A 16,363-nucleotide genomic window follows, 5' to 3' on the forward strand; every position below is an offset into this window, starting at 1 on the left:
TCAGCAGCGGGGCCCGGCGCTTTGTGACCCTGCTCTTAGCCTGGCTCCAGATATTTTGGCAAATGGCTCTGAAATCAGCCAGCCGGAGCAGAGGATGTGACGTTGAGGATGTCGCTTTAGGACGGGCCACGGCTGCTGCCTCTGCAGCGATTTGTGCTGACAGCCGGGGGGGTTATGGTAATGTCTCACCACGCGGCAGCCGACGCCGTGTGATGTGTCCAGCAGAAGTAATGAGGTCTCAGCCATCGGAGACCTCATTTCGGCTCTTGGCGAGGCAAACGCTGTCTGGGAAATGCAGATGAAATTTGCTGTGCGGATTATGAAGCATGTGGATGAGCGGGGGGAGCAAGGGAAGCGGTCACCCGACAGTGCTGCAAATCCAGGAGCTGCACAGGGGGCTTTTGGGGGTCCCCCTCCACACTTTGGAGCACCAGCAAAGAGTGGCGCAAAGAGTACAAGATGCACAACAAAGCCCTGCTGCTGGAGCAGGAAATATGGTGCTAAAAGCAAAGGGATTTATTTGGGGGGGTAGTGGGGATGGATGGAGCTGATGCACCCAGGTTTGCACAGGCGGTGCGGAGCTGTGCTCCATGCCGGGGCTCAGCAGAAGCTCAGCACCTCTCCGGGTTTCTGTGCACCCTCGGACCCCATCCTCCTCCTTGGCTCTCGGGGCAGCAGTGCCATGGGTCCCCCCGCAGCGCTAACCCTGCTCCCCGATCGCTGTGCCTTGCAGCCACAATGAAAGGCGGAACACGTTCCTGCACCCAGTGACGGGCCAGGTCCCGGAAGAAAACTCAAGATTGGACTTGCAGAAGTAGGTTGGCGCCCACCTCCCCTGCTCTGGGGACTGAGGCGGGCTTGGGGCACGGGGGGCTGGTGCTTGGGGTGGGGATTTGGGGGGGTCTGGCTCCTGGAACACAGCCGTGCTGACAGCAAATCTGTGCCACAGACCGACCTTGGACATGTCAAGCAAAGCAGGCGGCAAGCGCCCGGCGACCAGCAGCAGCAGCGAGCCCTCCAACCACGCCATGGTGTCGGAGGTGCCCCCGGAGCGCCCTGGAGGCCGGGTGGGTGCCCGGAGCCACGCGGCACGGCGGGTGGCAGTGGAGATGGGGTGCGGGGGGTCCCTCCAGGAACTGAGCGCCTCCTCTCCCCCTCTGCAGGCATCGCGCCCCTCCCGCAAGGGCATCGCCTTCGGGAAGCGCTCCAACTCGATGAAGAGGAACCCCAACGCCGCCGTGACCAAAAGCGGCTGGCTCTACAAGCAGGTACCCGGCTGCCCCTGATGCTCCGTCCCCAGGACGTGCCTCCCCCTTTGCGGCTGGGTGCTGGCCACCCACGGGTGCACATCTCCTGCGGTCTCACTGCTCCTCTCTCGCAGGCCAGCTCGGGGGTGAAGCAGTGGAACAAGCGCTGGTTCGTGCTGGTGGATCGCTGCCTCTTCTACTACAAAGGTACGCTTTTGGGGGCTGCTCGCTTCTGGGGGCACTTGCCACGCCGGGGTTAATGCCTCCCTGGCAGCTCGCTCAGCTCACCCTGGCAGCCGAGGGCGAGCATGAATTATTGAGCAGGCTGTTCTGTGAGCTGAGCAGCAGCATTTGCTGGTGAGGGCGAAGCAACAGGAAGGCAGCGCTTTCCTACAGGTGGGCTGCCCGCCCAAGCAGCCCCGTGCCCGCGTCTGTGCCGGCCGTGGGCAGGATCGATGGGGCCGTGTCCCCAAAACAAAGCTGGAGGGTCTCTGCCGGGGTCCTACCGTGCGCCTAACCCCCCTCGTTTCCTACCAGATGAGAAGGAGGAGAGCATCCTGGGCAGCATCCCCCTCCTCAGCTTCCGCGTGGCGGCCGTGCAGCCCTCCGACAACATCAGCAGGAAGCACACATTTAAGGTCAGTGCCGGAGCGCAGGGCCTGGGGGGGCCCTGGGACGGTGCTGGGGCAGCAGCGATGCTTGCAGGGTCCCCGCTGCGCCCTCCCCTTGCTTTCTTGGTGCTGGTGCGTGGAGCAGAGCCAAGCTGCGCAGAGGGGTGACTGCAGCAACCCCCCTGGGACATCCCCTGTGCCTTCTGCTGGGGAAACTGAGGCACTTAGAGGGTAAAGCAGCATCAGCCGCCATCCCTAGCCCAGGGAGGCTGGGTGGTTGGGTTAGTGCTTGCTTGCTGATGGACCTACACACAGCCTGGTTGTGCCAAAACCGAGCACGCTCCTTCCTGCTCATGAGCATGGCAGGAGCTACGTGACCTGCACCTCTCCATGTCCTGAGTGCTCATGTCCCTGTAGGAACCCACGGATAAATAGAAGTAGGGAGTCAAACCACCCGGTGCTGTACTAGGATTAGGCTGCACTGCAGCCCTCATCTCCGTGCGTGGGCTTCCCAGCCACAGCATCCAGGGGTTCCCTCTGTGCCACTGCCGTGGGCTCCGTGTGCTGCCAGCCTTGGGCTCCAGCACCTTGGGTACCACCTGGGTACCCCTTGGAAGAGGGGAAGGGGTCCCAGAGGGCCCCAAAGCAAGGCGAGGGCTGCGCCCACAATCCCCCCACTGCGGTTTGACCCCTTGTCTGTGTTTCCTCCTCTCTCCGCGGGCGAGGATCCCCCCGGACAGGAGGTCTCCGCGCGCCCTTCGGCCACGCCAGCACCCCGCCACCAGCTAGGTAGTATCTGCTTGTGTTTCTGATGCATGCAGAGGGTGAGGGGTGACCCGCATGCTTCACTCACCCCGCTCTCACTAATCCGGGGCAGGAATCGGTGCGGTTTTATGTTTTATCTCTCACTCTGGCTGCAGAGCTTCCGAGGTAGGAGGATGCAGGGTCAGGAGGAGCCAGGCAGGAGGCGTCCCTGCCCCCTGCAGCTGGGGAAAATGGAAACCCAAGGGAGGGTTTTAATCAAAACCCCTTTTTTTGTTAATTTTATTTTAAATTATTTGACCCCCAAAAGTTTTCCAGGGGGAAAAAACTACTTTTTTTTTTCTTTTCTTCCTCCTTGCTGCCTCCCATCCCTTCCCAGAGAGAGGGAAGGTGGCTGCTTCAGAAAGGCCTTCAGCAGCCAAACCTGCCCTCCGGCTGCTGTAGCATGGGGTGGAGGGTGGGCACTGACATCCTGGACCCAAAATGAACCTTTCTCCCCCAAAAAAAAGCATTCTCTGGGCCAAGAAGCCACCTTCTCCCTAGCCCTGCATGACCAATAATGCTCTGGCCAGCGCTGCTGCTCTCGATGGGACGCGGCTCCCCCATCTGCCTCTGGGCACCCCCAGGGCACCTGCACAGTGCTGGGGCGCAGCTCCTGGGGGAAGGGCTGGTCCCCAGCATCACGGAGGGTGAGGGCATCGCTGTGAGCCCAGGGGACAAGGGATCCTGGATCTGCCCGCAGAGCCTTCGTCCCGCCCAGTGCTGCTGAGGATGCTCCTGGGGACCGAGGAGGCTTCTCCTGCGGCACCAGGACCTCGTGCCGGGGTGGAGATGGAGCTCTCACTCGCCTGTCTGTCTCTCTCCCCACTTCTCTGCCCCCCTGCAGGTGACTGTGTGCTGGGTGGAGGAGGTGCCGGCGAGTAACGGGCAGTCCCTGTCTCCCCAGGCCGAGCACGCTGGCATCCGGACCTACTTCTTCAGCGCCGAGAACACGGAGGAGCAGGAGTCCTGGATCCAAGCCATGGGCGAAGCTGCCCGGGTGCAGATCCCCCCCACCCAGAGGTCAGAGCGCTGCACGGGGCTGGGGGCACCCCCCTGCCTCTTGGAGCTGGGGTGGAGGGGCCGTGCGCCACGGCTGGGGACCTCTTGGAGCACGGGGTCCCTATGCAGAACGGAGCTGGGGGAGCATCAGCCCCCTGAGGCTGTGGGAGGGACGGGATATTGTTGGCCGTCGTGGGGGTGTTACAATCAGAGGGTAATGTTCTCTCGTGTCTCCATGCCCTGCAGACACGAGAAGACCGACTCTGAAAACATCCCTCCCAGCAAGCACCACCACCACCGCAACGCCGTGCACCGCGAGCACCCCAAGGCCGACCCCGACGCCAAGACCCGGGGTGAAGGCGACGGCCGTGGTTCGGAGAAGATGGAGAGGAAACCGGAGAGGATGGAGGGCAAGAAGGAACCCTTGGCCAAAGCCAATGGCATCACGGGGCAGGAGATGCCCTCGGAGCCCGGCAGCCCCTACCCTGAGGGACCCCGGGTGCCAGCAAGCACGGAGCGGCCGACGCAGCCCAACGGGTGGCCGTATTCTTCCCCCAGCCGCCCCGGCAGCACCGCCTACCCCCCGCCCGACGGGGAGAGTGCTGCCCACCGCCGGAGCTTTGCCCCCCGCACCAACCCCGAGAAGATCGCCCAGCGCAAGAGCTCCATGACGCAGCTGCAGCAGTGGGTGAACCTGCGCCGGGGGAACGTGCCCCCCGAGGAGCTGCGGAGGTGAGGGCTGCTGGGGGGGTGGCCAGGGGAGAGGGTGGGACCCTGCTCCTTTTCTTTTGGGTGATGTTCCAGGAATATTTTTCCTCTTCCCACCTGCTTTATCCCCTCCTGGGATCAGCAAATCTGCCGCATGATGTGCGTAGGACACCCCCAAAAGCTAAGCAGGGTGAATTTTGGAGGGGGGCAACCACGGGGTCCCCAGGAGGACAGACACCACCTTTCCCAGCACTGGTGTCAGAGCTGCCTGCTACGAGGGTATCCTCACCTCTGGGACCACCCAGATCTCACTTCTCTCTTCCCCCCCAGCCCCACCAGGTTTTACCCCGTGTCTCGCCGGGTGCCCGACTACTACTCGCCCTACTCGCCCCAGTACCCCGAGGACTACCAGTACTACCCGCCCGGCGTGCGCCCCGACAGCATCTGCTCCATGCCCGCCTACGAGCGCGTGAGCCCGCCCTGGGCGCTGGATGATAAGCGCCACTCCTTCCGCAACGGGGGCCCCTACCAGCTCCGGGAGTGGAAGGAGCACCCCGCTTTTGGCCGGCAGGACGTCCCGCTCTGGCTCGCCGGCCCCGGCAGGCAGCCGAATTATTTCGACGAGGTGGACGCCGCCTCGGGCTCCCTGCGGCGCATGTCGCTGCAGCCCCGCTCCCGCTCCGTGCCGCGCTCGCCCAGCCAGGGCTCCTACACCAGGGCTCGTGTCTACTCCCCCGTCCGCTCGCCCAGCGCCCGCTTCGAGCGGCTGCCGCCCCGGGGAGAGGAGATTTACGCCGACCCTGCCACCTTCATGATGAGGAGGTCCATCAGTTCGCCCAAGGTCAGCGTCCGTCGCTGCTGGGGCGTGCGGGGATGGAGGGGACCCATGTTGGGGACGTCAGGGTGGGGATGCTGTGGCACAGTCTGCGCCTTTTGGATGCACGTCCTGGCCTCAGGATGCCACCGAGTCCTTGGTGCGCAGCAGCTGGTGGCTTTAGGTCCTCCCTTGCAGCCCTGCAAAGCCACCCAAGTTGTGCTTGTTCCCTTCTGGCTGCTCCTGCGCTGCTGGGAGGCTGGAGAGATGGGGCAGGAGGGGAGCTTGGGGCCACCATGAGCAAGGCGATCCCAAGAGGAGCACTCTGTTGTCCCTTTATTGCTGCTGCACCCCTCAAAGCCAGACCTGACCCTGCTGCAGGGCTGGGGGTCTGCACAGGGTGGGAGAGATGTGTCCCGAGCCCCTGCAGTCACTCTGAGCAGCAAAAAGGAGATGGGGGAGGCATCGCATGCCCCTCACCTGTCCCCAGGGTTTAGTGGGGTCTCCTCTCTCCCCAGTATGACTACCTGGGCGACAGGCGGCCCGTCCCCGCGGGGATGTTCCCGTACCACTACCCGGCATCTCCCACAGTCCACGACAAAATGGTATGTACGCTGCTGGCACCGACGGGGTGGGCTCGGGGGTCTGCAAGGACAGGGGGGGTCACAGCTTAGGGCACCCTGGCTTGGATGGGTGAGGAGGAGCAGCTTTGTGGGTCAGAGATGGGCTGCGCCGGGCAGGTCAGGACCTCTGGTGTCTCCAGTCCCTCCTGGCCCCCCTTGGACCCCCATATGGCCGGTGATGCCCAGCTTGTCACCGCTGGGGCTGTTCCCCTGGGGATGGGGTGAGGCTGGCGCGCTCCCTGCACCTCTCCCCTCCTCGCTTCCTCACTTTTGGCTACCGCTGCTGCTTGTCCCTGAGCTGCGTTTTCCTCCTAAAGCATGGAGCTGGTGGGGGGCGACCAGCAGCTCCCCCTGTGCAGCCCAATCCCGCAGGGCAGGAGCAGCCATTGCAGGAGGGAGAAGCATAAATTTTCATAAGCTATCCATGCTGCCATCCATCCTCACCAGCGAGAGATGCAGGGGAGGCAAGCGGAGCCCCAAGGACGGGGACCTGCTGCTTGCAGGCGGGAGGGAGGCGTGCTGGCTGTGGAGAGCCGGGAGGAGAGCGGGGTCTGGTGTCCTGCAGCACGTCCCCGGCCGCCCTCCCCGCTTTGGGCAGAGGAGGTTGCCCCTTGCTTCCCCAGCCCAGAGGTCTTCGCATTTCTGCAGCCTTCACCTAACTGCTTTGCTTCTTCTTTTATGTGTTTTGTGTGTTCGTTTCTTGCCGCATGCCTGCTGGCTCCTGGTAGGATGAACTTTTAGACCTTCAGTTGCAAAGAAACCTAGAGTATTTGGACCAGCAGGTAGGCAGAGCTGGCTGCGAGCCTCACGCTGCTTCTGTCCCCGTGTGCCCTGTCCCCAGCGGCGTCCCCTTCCTTCCCAGCACAGCATCTCATCCCCTAACATCCATCCTCACCTCTCTTGGCATTAAAGCAGCACGAGTTGTCTTTGGTTTGCTTCCTCCATCCTTCCCCTCGGTAGGGTCGCTCGTTGCTTGGCAGAGAAACCCCCCTGCCAGTGCCTTCTGTGGGGTGTGCTGGAGCTGGCGGGGCGGTGCGGGATGTCCCCGTGCCCAGCAGTGCCTCTGGCATCGGTGTGAGCCGAGCTGCTGCCAGAACGATGATCCAGGGCACCCAGCAAGGGGCTGCGAGCCCCTGCAGGTGGCTGGGCTGGGGCACAGAGGTGTTTGGTGCTCGCCCAGGACCCCGCAGGAGGGTGAACAAGGTGTGCAGCCAGGCGAGGTGGTGGTGGTGACACTCTCGCCCCGTGCCTCCTCAAAGGCGAGAGGTTTGATGCAGGGCTGGGATCAGGAGCCCGCTGGGACTGGCACCGAAGCAGCAGCTCCCGGGATTTTGCATGCCAAGGGGTGTTTGGAGGACAGCCGTGAGCTGACTTCATCCTGGGGGCAGGGGGAGGGAAGGCCTGGGAGGCAGCTGCGGGTGCGGTGGGGTGGAAAGCGCGGGCACTGCCTGAAATCAGAGAGGGGGACGGGAGCCATCGGCTGCTGCTGCCGCCCGGCGCTTGCTGCAAAACCAGGCTTGCACTAAGGGAGCTGCTCCAGAGACAATCTCATTAGTCTGCAAATCCCCATCGGTGCAGTAATCACCAAGATCTGTGTCTGCCTTGGAGCAGAGCCAAGGACAAGCAGGAGCGCTCGGTGCAATGAAAGCTCTCTGGATTATTTCACAGCCATCGGCAGCAACACTCGGTCTCCGAGACGCTTCAAAATGCTCCCTAAAAAGGCTTTCCATCTCCTCCTCCTCTCCTGCTGACCTCTGGAGAGACTAATTCAGAGTGATGTTGTCGAGTAGCTCTTTTAAAACAGCTTGCTACTTCATTTTTGCTCTCCTCGCTTGTCTGGAGAGCCGCACTGGGTGCGGTCAGGGGTTGGCTGCGCCCTGCCTCGCTGACCGGCCCCAAGCTGGGGTCTGGTCCTGGATCTGTGCTTCAGCTGCCCTCACCCCTTGGTCCTCAGGGGTTGGGGCTGCGAGGGCATCGTCTGCCTCTCGTCTTCGGGCACCTGCAGTGTTTCTGTGTGCTGCCGTCCCCGCAGGAGGCTCTGCTGTTTGAGGCCACAGGGCTGGAGTGGGGGACCCTGCTGTCCCCCCGAGGCTGCGGTCCCCTCTGTACCCAGAGCGTGTCTGTGCTCACGGGCAGGACGTGGAGCTGTTTGTCGTTGGGCCTGTCTGTCTGTCTACTGGGGCCACGCTGTGTGTCGCGGCCGTGGGCGTCTCTGTGCAAGCCTGTGTCTGTGTGTGCAGTTGGCTGCAGCCCAGCTCGGAGCTGGCTCGGTTGGATCTGTGTTTCCCTCTCCCCTCATCAAAGTTTTCAGCCCCCAGGATGCTCTTGACTGCCCCAAACAGGGCAGCAGCAGCCTGGGGCAGCTGTTTCCTTGTGGTTCAAACACCTGGGACATCTCTCAGAGGTGGTACCTTGCAGCACGATGCCCTGACGGGTCCTGGACAGAGCTGCACCGACGGCACCCGAGCGCACGCGTGTCTCCGCTGACCTCTGAAATTTCCTTCCCTGTCTGTCGCAGATGAGCGAGAGCGAAACCCTGATCAGTATGGTGAACAGGATGGTGGAGACCTCCTCCCCTAGGGCTCAGCTCTACATGCAAGTAAGCCTCTGGCCGCCAGGCTGGCCCGGCCGCTCGTGCATGGCAGGCCACGGCAGCCGCCCCACACGCCATCCCCGAGGTCACCTCCTGCCATCTCCGCTCATGCAAGCTCCAGCATCCATGCGGCGCCAGCACATCACGCTCTCGGGGCCCTGCTAGTCCATCCCAGGCTTTGCTAATCCATCCATGAGCCATTGCGATGCCGTAAATCCTTGTCCTGAGAGCACAAGGTGGGGACGCGGCAGTCCCGAGCCCTCGCCCTCGTTCAGGCGCTTTGCTCGCCGTTGTGTTGAAGAGGCAAGGAGAAGGCGGATCCGGAGGAATCCAGCCCAAGGATCTTAAACCAAAGCAATACCTCCGGTGTCGAGGAGAGGAAGCAGCCTGTTACCCCACGAGGCGGTGGCACGCTTCTCTCCTTTTGCCTGGAGTTTGGAGAGGCTGCAAAAGCATTGGGGGCACCCCAGCCAGCGTGGGGCGCAGCTCCAAATGTGGGTGCATCGAGTCACCCAGCACCCAGAGTGGCCGTGGGGCCCTGGTGCTGCTGGCACTCGGTGCCACGAGCAGGGCAGGATTGGGCCTGACCTGGGCAGGCATCTCTTGGATGTGTGACCGGGTGATTGCTGGTGCTTTTTGGGGAGGGGAAGGTGCCTGTTCCCATCCCTGTGCCAGGGGAGCGGGGGATGCGCTGCAGGGTGAAGCCAGAGCAGCTGCGATGCTTTTGTTGGCCCGGCTCCCTGCTCGGAGGCAGCAGGATCCGCATCTGCCAGACTCCGCCGTGAGCTGAGCCGGGCATTTCCCAGGTTCAGGTCTATTTGCATTGTCCTGTGGTTTTAAATCACTCTAATGTAGCGTCTTGCTTTCTAGCAATAATGATCCCCTTCTTCCTATCTTATGCCTTTCATCTCAAGATCTTGGAGGCATTTAATTGGTGAGGTCCCATTAGTAATTTAGATTTCCAGGAAAGGAAAATGACTCACAAGAGAAGCTGGATGGTAAACAGGTCCTGATGTGACGGCTGATTTATAGGTGCTTCTACTCCACTAAGTGGGATTACGGCTTAATCTTTCTGCCTTTGTTTCCCTGCCTGTGAAACGGTGGCAGCTGTATGCCAGGCAGTTAATGATTCACGAGACATCTCTCTAGGCGAGCTCTTGGCGTCTGGCGGAGAGCTTGTCTCCGGTTAACTCCTGCTGCTCGCCCGGCCAGTGGGCACCGGGGCTGGGAACAGGGAGGAGGCTGTGCCTTCCCCCCTCACCGTGCTGCCTCCGGGGACCCGGCTCTCGCTTCTCCTTCCGCAGGGACCGGGAGAGGGGCTGCTCGCCGGCAGCAGCCTCTCCTTTCTGAGGGGCTCCTGGCAGCGCATCGGCTCCCAGAGCCAGGCTCACCCCGCGCTCTGCTTGCAGGTGACGCCCTTCCCCGAAGCCTACAGGGAGACTCTGCACGCCTACAAGATAAGCGAGCAAGACACCGATGTAAGAGCAAATGTCCGTGCTGCATGTCCTCCCTCTGCCCCTGACCCTACATGTCCTGTCCCTTGCAATGAGCCCGGCAGGCTGGAAACCCTCCCTGGGACCACACGTTGTCCCATTTACCCAACCCCGAGGGCTGTGCCCTGGCTGCATCCCGTCTCTCCTGGAGGTCTTGGCTCCAGCCGAGCATGGATCTGGTTGCACGGGTGCCTGGTGCGCCCCGCACCCCATTGCTGGACTCTCACCCTTCCCTCCCTTTCTCTTTCCTACCCGGGAGCAGAAGCTGCTGGGGAAGCTCTGCGAGCAGAACAAGGTGCTGCGGGAGCAGGAGAGGCTGGTGCAGCAGCTCCGAGCGGAGAAGGTTCGTGGCGCACACAGTCTGGGGACAGCTCAGGGGGGACGTTTGTGGGCTGGGGGGTGTTTCACAGCCCTGCCATGGTCCCAGCAGTCTCCATGCACTAATGGCCCATTAAGGAGGGGAAAATGCTGCTCCTGCCCCAGCCACCATAGTGAGTTCTCTCACAGCTCCATCTCCTTCTCGTCCCCCCCAGGAGAGCCTGGAGAGTGCCCTGATGGGGACGCACCAGGAGCTGGAGATGTTCGGGAGCCAGCCGGCCTACCCGGAGAAGCTGCTGCACAAGAAGGAATCGCTGCAGAACCAGCTCATCAACATCCGCGTGGAGCTCTCGCAGGCCAGCACGGTAGGGGGCTCCCCCTCCACCACGCTCCCTGTCCCCATTCCTGCCCCTTTCCCTGTCCCCATCCCCATCCATCCTTCCCGGAGCAGCCGGCAGAGCTCTGTGCCCCATGGCTGCTGCCCAAACCCCTCTGACTCCCCGACTCCGCAGGCCTTGGCCAACAGCACCGCTGAGTACGAGAGCCTGGAGAGCGAGGTGTCCGCCCTGCACGACGACCTCTGGGAGCAGCTGAACCTCGACATCCAGGTGAGCGGGACCCCAACAGCCCCAGGAGACCCTCGCTGGCCCCAAGTTCCCCCCACCAGCCCCAGCTGGTGCAGGTCGAAGTCCGCTGGTTCCTTCAGCCCTCTGCTCCTGCAAGGAGCCGATCTGCAAGCGGCTGCGGATTTGTGTCCTGCTTTGGCCACAGCTGGCAGCGAGCACAGGGGTACTGATGAAGCTGAGGCACCCGGGTGCGTTGCTTTTTGGTGCTGGCGAAGGGGCTGCAGCGCTCCCCGTGCCCGTGGGGCTCTGCCAGCCCCTGCCCCAGCCTGCAGCTCCCGGCAGGAGACGAGTCGTGGACGTGCTGGTTTGGCCCAGCGGGGCTGCATCTGTCTCAGATGAACCCCACCGAGCCCCGGGGATGGGATGTGGCAGCGGGGACGGGACATGGCCAGGACAGGGCTGGCTGCAGGGCTGACAGCGGTGGGAGCCGCTCTGACCGCTGCTTTTCGCCCCTGCAGAACGAAATGCTCAACCGGCAGATCCAGAAAGAGATCTGGCGGATCCAGGACGTGATGGAGGGGCTGAGGAAGAACAACCCGTCCCGTGGCACGGACACTGCCAAGCACAGAGGTGAGCAGGCTCAGTCCCTGCCCTGCATGGCACAGACACCAGCATGCCACAGCTTGGGGCATCCCCCGTGACAGCGCTGCTGCGAGGCACTCACTGGGAGAGGCTGTGCTGTGGTGCACGTGCTTATTTCTGCTTTTTTTTTCTGCAGTGGCCATCGGCCCCTCGGGCACGTACAGCTCCAACAGCCCCGCCAGCCCCCTGAGCTCGGCCAGCCTCACCAGCCCCCTGAGCCCCTTCTCCCTCGTCTCCGGCTCCCAGGGCTCGCCCACCAAGCCGGGTCCCAGCGAGGTGAGTGAGCCGGGGTGTCCCCAGGGAGCCCCGAGTCCTCACTTGGGCACCGGGTTTGCATGTGGCTCTGCCTGGGGGCACCGCTCTGCCCACGTCCCTGGGCTGTGGGGTCTCCTGGTGACGTCCGGGTCCGTGCCCCTCACAGGGGCTGTGTCTGGGCTCCTGCACCAAGCAGCCTGAAGGCTGGGAGTTGCTCAGCTCCGGGGCCAGCTCTTGCTGCCACCACAGTCCCTGCATCCGCTGATCTCACCTGCATCTGTGGGAAGTTCAGGGTGGAACCTGGGGACTCCCCAAAGCTGCCCTGGCTGCACCAAGGCGATGCCGATGTCTCCTGGGGGCTGATAGCCCTGAGCTTGGGGAGGGTCTCTCCAGCTGCCCCCAGCCCTGCCTGGCCCCGCTGCGCATGGGAGATGGGAAAAGTCCCCCCGTGTGTGGGGACACAGAAGTGCAGGACCGAATGAGCAGCCGCCAGCTGCTCTCCCTCCTCCTTCCCTGGCCTTTCGCTGTGTTTTGTCTCGTGCTCTCTCTAACTCTCTTTTCCTTCCCGTCTCCCAGTTTCTCTGCTCTCACGCCTAATGCTCCTCTCCACCCCAGGAACCCGGCCCACCTCGACCTCCCCTCCCCAAGTCGTACGTCCCCCTGGAGCCTCCTCCGACCGTCCCTCCGCTCCCTAGCGAGAGCCGCCCCTGGCCGTACCCCACCTCCCCTTCCTGGCAGCGAGGCGGCGAGGCGCAGAGGGGACAGGTACCAAAACCTCTCCCGAGCAGCCCCGAGCAGCATCCCTTCCCTCCACCCCTCCCTCCCCGACACGTCAGGGACCAGGCAGGGACAGCATGGAGGTGGCACTCACCTAGGGGACTAGCACATGGCACCGTACCACCTCTCCGAGGGGCGCAGTGGGCAGCGACCCCAAGGCAGCTTCACCGTGGCCTCTCCAAGTCCCCGACACCCACGCACAGCACCCATGTGGATGCTCAGGACTGGGACAGGCTCCTCTCGGGTAGCTGGAGGTGTAAATCTGCTGCAGCCCCAGCCTCTCTGCTTTCCTCTGCCCTCTCCTCTCTCGCTGTCCTTCTGCGGCACCACTCCCTGCTGCACCAGGGGCCGGAGATCTCGGCCGGCCTGCGGTGACTGTGTGTGCAAACCCAGACCTGGAGGTTCCTGGTACCACCTCAGCCATGTTCCCACCTGGGAATGGGGCCACGTTTGGACTCTGGGAGACAGAAGTGTCCTTGCAGCTGGGTGATCCTCAGGGGGGTCAGGATGCATGCGTGTGGGGCTGTAAAAACAAAAGCTGTGCTGAGCTGGGAATGATTACGGACCCAAGTGTGAGTGGCACCAGCGCGTGCTCAGGGTGCAGGAGGGAAAGGACCCCAAAAACAGCCCTTGGCTCTCTCCCTGTTGCTGCCTGGTGCCTGCCCCAGCTCGTGCCCTCGTGGGACACGGCCCCCTCCTGCAGGCAGGGGCTGGAGCTCAGCACGGGGCCCCTCCAGCCCGGAGCTCCTGGGAGCCCCCTCCAAGCCGTGTCAGGACCGTCCCCCCGCAGATGGCTTTTCCAACACAGGGCTGTGTCACCAGGACACGGAGGGGTGCCTGGCCACGAGCTGTAGAGCTCTCCTAGCCCATGGCCCCACTGAAGGGGTACGCTTTGGGTGTGCTAGTGGTCTGCTTGGCCAGCGTCCATGTGGCCCAGGAGCATGTCTGGGGCCGTGTTCCCCCCCAAGGCAGTGTGTGTGTGTTCCCAGGCAGAGTGTGGCTGCCCAGCAAGGTGGTGGCTCACTGGGGACCTGCTTTGCCCCCTGCAGCCCAAGCCGAGCTTCGAGCAGAGCAAGAAGGAGACGCAGCGAGCGGCTGCGCCTGCTGCCCCCGCCGAGGGGCCGCTGAGCCGGCAGGAGCAGGAGGCAGAGAAGCAAGCGGCTCTCAACAAAGGTACGGCGCTGGCCCAGCAGGTCCTGCTCCAGCAGGCTCCCCAAGCCTGCCCTGGCCATGGGGAACGTCTACACAACAGTCTCCAGCTCTTCCCCAGCACCGCACGTGGCTGGGACCCTGCCCTGCGCCCCCAGGGATGCTCAGCCTGGTGTTTCTGTTTGTCCTGCAGTGGGCATCGTGCCCCCCCGAACCAAGTCTCCACCGGAGGAGGAGGTGGTGCCCACAGGCAGCATGCTGAGGAGGAGCGCCGGCGGCATGGCCAACGGGCTGGGATCCAAGGCATGGCGCGCAGCGAGGGGCTGGGGCCGGGTGGGCGATGCTGGGTGCTGGGCTGGCTGTGGAGGCTCTTCTGCTGCCGTGGTGCTGCTCTGCTCCCCAGTGCCATGGGGAGAGGGTGGGGGGAACAATCGCTGCATGGTTCTGCATCTCGGCACCCAACTGGGAACCTCCTGGTCTCTGCGGGTGCCTCTCTTTGCCCCAGGAGTGGGCTGAGCACAGCAGTCCATTGCAGAGGGATGCGGCACGGGTGGATGGGGCTGGATCCTGCTCCGTTCAGGGGTGCGTGACCATGGGGCTGGGCTCTCCCCAGGAGAGGCCGAAGAGCGCCGTGTTTGCCAACGAGACGAAGGTGAAGATGAGCGTGGAGGAGCAGATCGACCGCATGAAGCGCCACCAGAGCGGCTCCATGAAGGAGAAGCGGCGCAGCCTGCAGCTCCTGGGCAGCCAGCAGCCCGACACCCCCGGCACGAAGGCACCCGCCTCCTACAAAGTGGTGAGTCCCTGCACCAGCACTTCACCCCCAGCACAGCAGGCTTTGCCTCGCAGGGGTGCTCTGCAATCCCTGAAGGTGGTGAAGGGGCAGAGGGGACACTGGGGGCTGTGGCAGGGGACAGTTTGCCGGTCCAGGGGGCTCAGCGGGGCTGGGGTCCCTCGCAGGTACGCCGGCACCGCAGCATCCACGAGGTGGACATCTCGGACCTGGAGGCAGCGCTGCGCTCCGACGACCCCGGCAAGGTCCACGAGACGCCCCGGGAGGAGATCGCCCGGCTGCGCAAGATGGAGCTGGAGCCGCAGCACTACGACGTGGATATCAACAAGGAGGTGAGGACGGGAGGGACGAGCGTGGGCTTGGGGCATCCCCACTGCCGGAGGGTCGATCCAGCCCCTGCATTGCGTGGGATCCTGGAGCCAGAGCGAGTGCCCACGCAGGTGGTGGGAGCTGGGGGAGGCTGGGGAAGGTGGGTGCTGGTGTGGGGATGGGTCCTGGTGGCCGGCGCTCAGCTCAGCCCCTGCTGCTGCACCCCAGCTATCCACGCCAGACAAAGTCCTCATCCCCGAGCGGTACATCGAGCTGGAGCCCGACACGCCGCTCAGCCCCGAAGAGATGAAGGAGAAGCAGAAGAAGGTGGAAAGGATAAAAACCCTCATTGCCAAGTCCAGGTGAGGCTGCAGCACCCGCAACCCGCGTGCGCCCCTTCCCTGGCACCCCGGTGCACCCCACCACCAAGGGCAGCCACAGGCACTGAAGTCCCCGCTGTCCCCGCAGCCTGCAGAATGTCATCCCCCTGGGCGAGGGGGAGGTGGACGCCCCCCAGGACCCCGAAACGCAGCTGCAGGAGCAGGAGAAGAGGATAGAGATCTCGTGTGCGCTGGCTGCTGAGGCGTCCCGCCGGGGCCGCATGCTCTCGGGTAAGGCACGGGGGGACACGGAGGGTCCTGGACACCTGGCCAGCACCTTCCAGCCCTGCAGGAGAGGGACTGCGGGTGCTGAACATGCAGGAGGAGTGGCTGCAGGGTGGAGCAGGCAGGTTGGATGACCAGCTCATGGCCTGGCCAGGCAGCAGAGCGTGGTGCAGGGAACCACCACGCAGCAGGCGAGCCAGCCCAGCAAGCCAGGCGATGCCAGCAGCTGCGGGGTGATGCCAGCGGCTACCAGGGCCGTACCTGGGGCCACCTTCCCCTGCAGCAGCACTGAGCAGCGTGGGATGGATCAGTCAATGTCAAAACCAATCTTCCTGCCCCACGTCCAAGGAAAGAAACCCAGCTCAGAGCACGCTGGGGGGGCAGGAAGCACCGGCGATGCACTGCGGTGGCGCGCGGTGCCCGAGCGAGCGCGGTGCCTTGTCCATGAGGAGCCCTGTGGGGAGCTCACGTGTGCCGGGCGCCACTGTGGCTGTTTGTCCTGACCACGCTTGCTTCCTCCCTTCCTTCCTCTTCGTTTCCTCCCCTCCGCTAACCTGCCCGCTGGGAGCCGCCTGTCGCTGTGCCGCCTCTCCCCTCCCGCTGCCTCCAGCTTGTGTTCTTCACGCCCTTCTCCCATTTCTTGTTTCCAGCTCAATGCGCTACCCCAAGCCCTCCCACCTCCCCAGCCTCCCCGACTCCACCGACCAACCCCCTCTCGTCTGAAACATCCCGGGTCGCCGACAGCAGCCATTTTATGCGTGTCTGAGCCATGAAGTAAGCACCTTTTCTTTTGTACTTCATCCCATCCTCTCCAGCCGGGGATGGGCGGGGGGTGCCTCTTCCCCCGGCCTCCTTTTCCACCCGGCGGCCACCCATCGCTGCTTGCTCCAGCTAACATCTCCTGAGCCACGTCAGCCCCGGCTCCTCCTATGGAACAAGTGCAAGTGCCCTGCACGGTGAAGCCCCCCGTGTGGGCCAGCCGCGGACCCCAGGCTGGGCACGGGGGCTGAGCCAGCTGCTGGCCCCGGGAGGTGCTGGGTGCTGGGTCGAGACCTCA

At 63.7% G+C, this 16,363-nt stretch overlaps 1 protein-coding gene across 22 annotated transcripts in view; it reads left to right on the forward strand.

The window, feature by feature from the left end:
- The window catches only part of PLEKHA6 (pleckstrin homology domain containing A6), a 50,164-nt gene that overhangs the window by 31,356 nt on the left and 2,445 nt on the right, over window positions 1-16,363 (forward strand). For 7 of the 22 annotated variants that reach the window (XM_083812616.1, XM_083812624.1, XM_083812614.1 and 4 more), the window contains exons 2-26: window positions 734-814; window positions 950-1,067; window positions 1,164-1,268; window positions 1,382-1,454; window positions 1,785-1,885; window positions 3,507-3,682; window positions 3,908-4,393; window positions 4,700-5,210; window positions 5,702-5,788; window positions 6,535-6,588; window positions 8,325-8,405; window positions 9,809-9,877; window positions 10,155-10,235; window positions 10,426-10,575; window positions 10,723-10,818; window positions 11,295-11,406; window positions 11,555-11,694; window positions 12,289-12,438; window positions 13,500-13,623; window positions 13,793-13,902; window positions 14,213-14,395; window positions 14,560-14,724; window positions 14,930-15,063; window positions 15,170-15,312; window positions 15,957-16,080. In XM_083812616.1, coding sequence (XP_083668742.1) covers window positions 963-1,067; window positions 1,164-1,268; window positions 1,382-1,454; window positions 1,785-1,885; window positions 3,507-3,682; window positions 3,908-4,393; window positions 4,700-5,210; window positions 5,702-5,788; window positions 6,535-6,588; window positions 8,325-8,405; window positions 9,809-9,877; window positions 10,155-10,235; window positions 10,426-10,575; window positions 10,723-10,818; window positions 11,295-11,406; window positions 11,555-11,694; window positions 12,289-12,438; window positions 13,500-13,623; window positions 13,793-13,902; window positions 14,213-14,395; window positions 14,560-14,724; window positions 14,930-15,063; window positions 15,170-15,312; window positions 15,957-16,072 — 3,552 coding nt within the window. In that variant the 5' untranslated portion in view covers window positions 734-814; window positions 950-962 and the 3' untranslated portion in view covers window positions 16,073-16,080. Of the gene's footprint in view, window positions 1-733; window positions 815-949; window positions 1,269-1,381; window positions 1,455-1,784; window positions 1,886-3,506; window positions 3,683-3,907; window positions 4,394-4,699; window positions 5,211-5,701; window positions 5,789-6,534; window positions 6,589-8,324; window positions 8,406-9,808; window positions 9,878-10,154; window positions 10,236-10,425; window positions 10,576-10,722; window positions 10,819-11,294; window positions 11,407-11,554; window positions 11,695-12,288; window positions 12,439-13,499; window positions 13,624-13,792; window positions 13,903-14,212; window positions 14,396-14,559; window positions 14,725-14,929; window positions 15,064-15,169; window positions 15,313-15,956; window positions 16,081-16,363 lie in introns of all 22 variants that reach the window. The other 15 variants (XM_083812619.1, XM_083812609.1, XM_083812620.1 and 12 more) reach the window with 8 other exon arrangements.

Source organism: Anser anser (assembly GCF_964211835.1).
Source record: "Anser anser genome assembly, chromosome: 27".
NCBI classification, from domain to species: Eukaryota; Metazoa; Chordata; class Aves; order Anseriformes; family Anatidae; genus Anser; species Anser anser.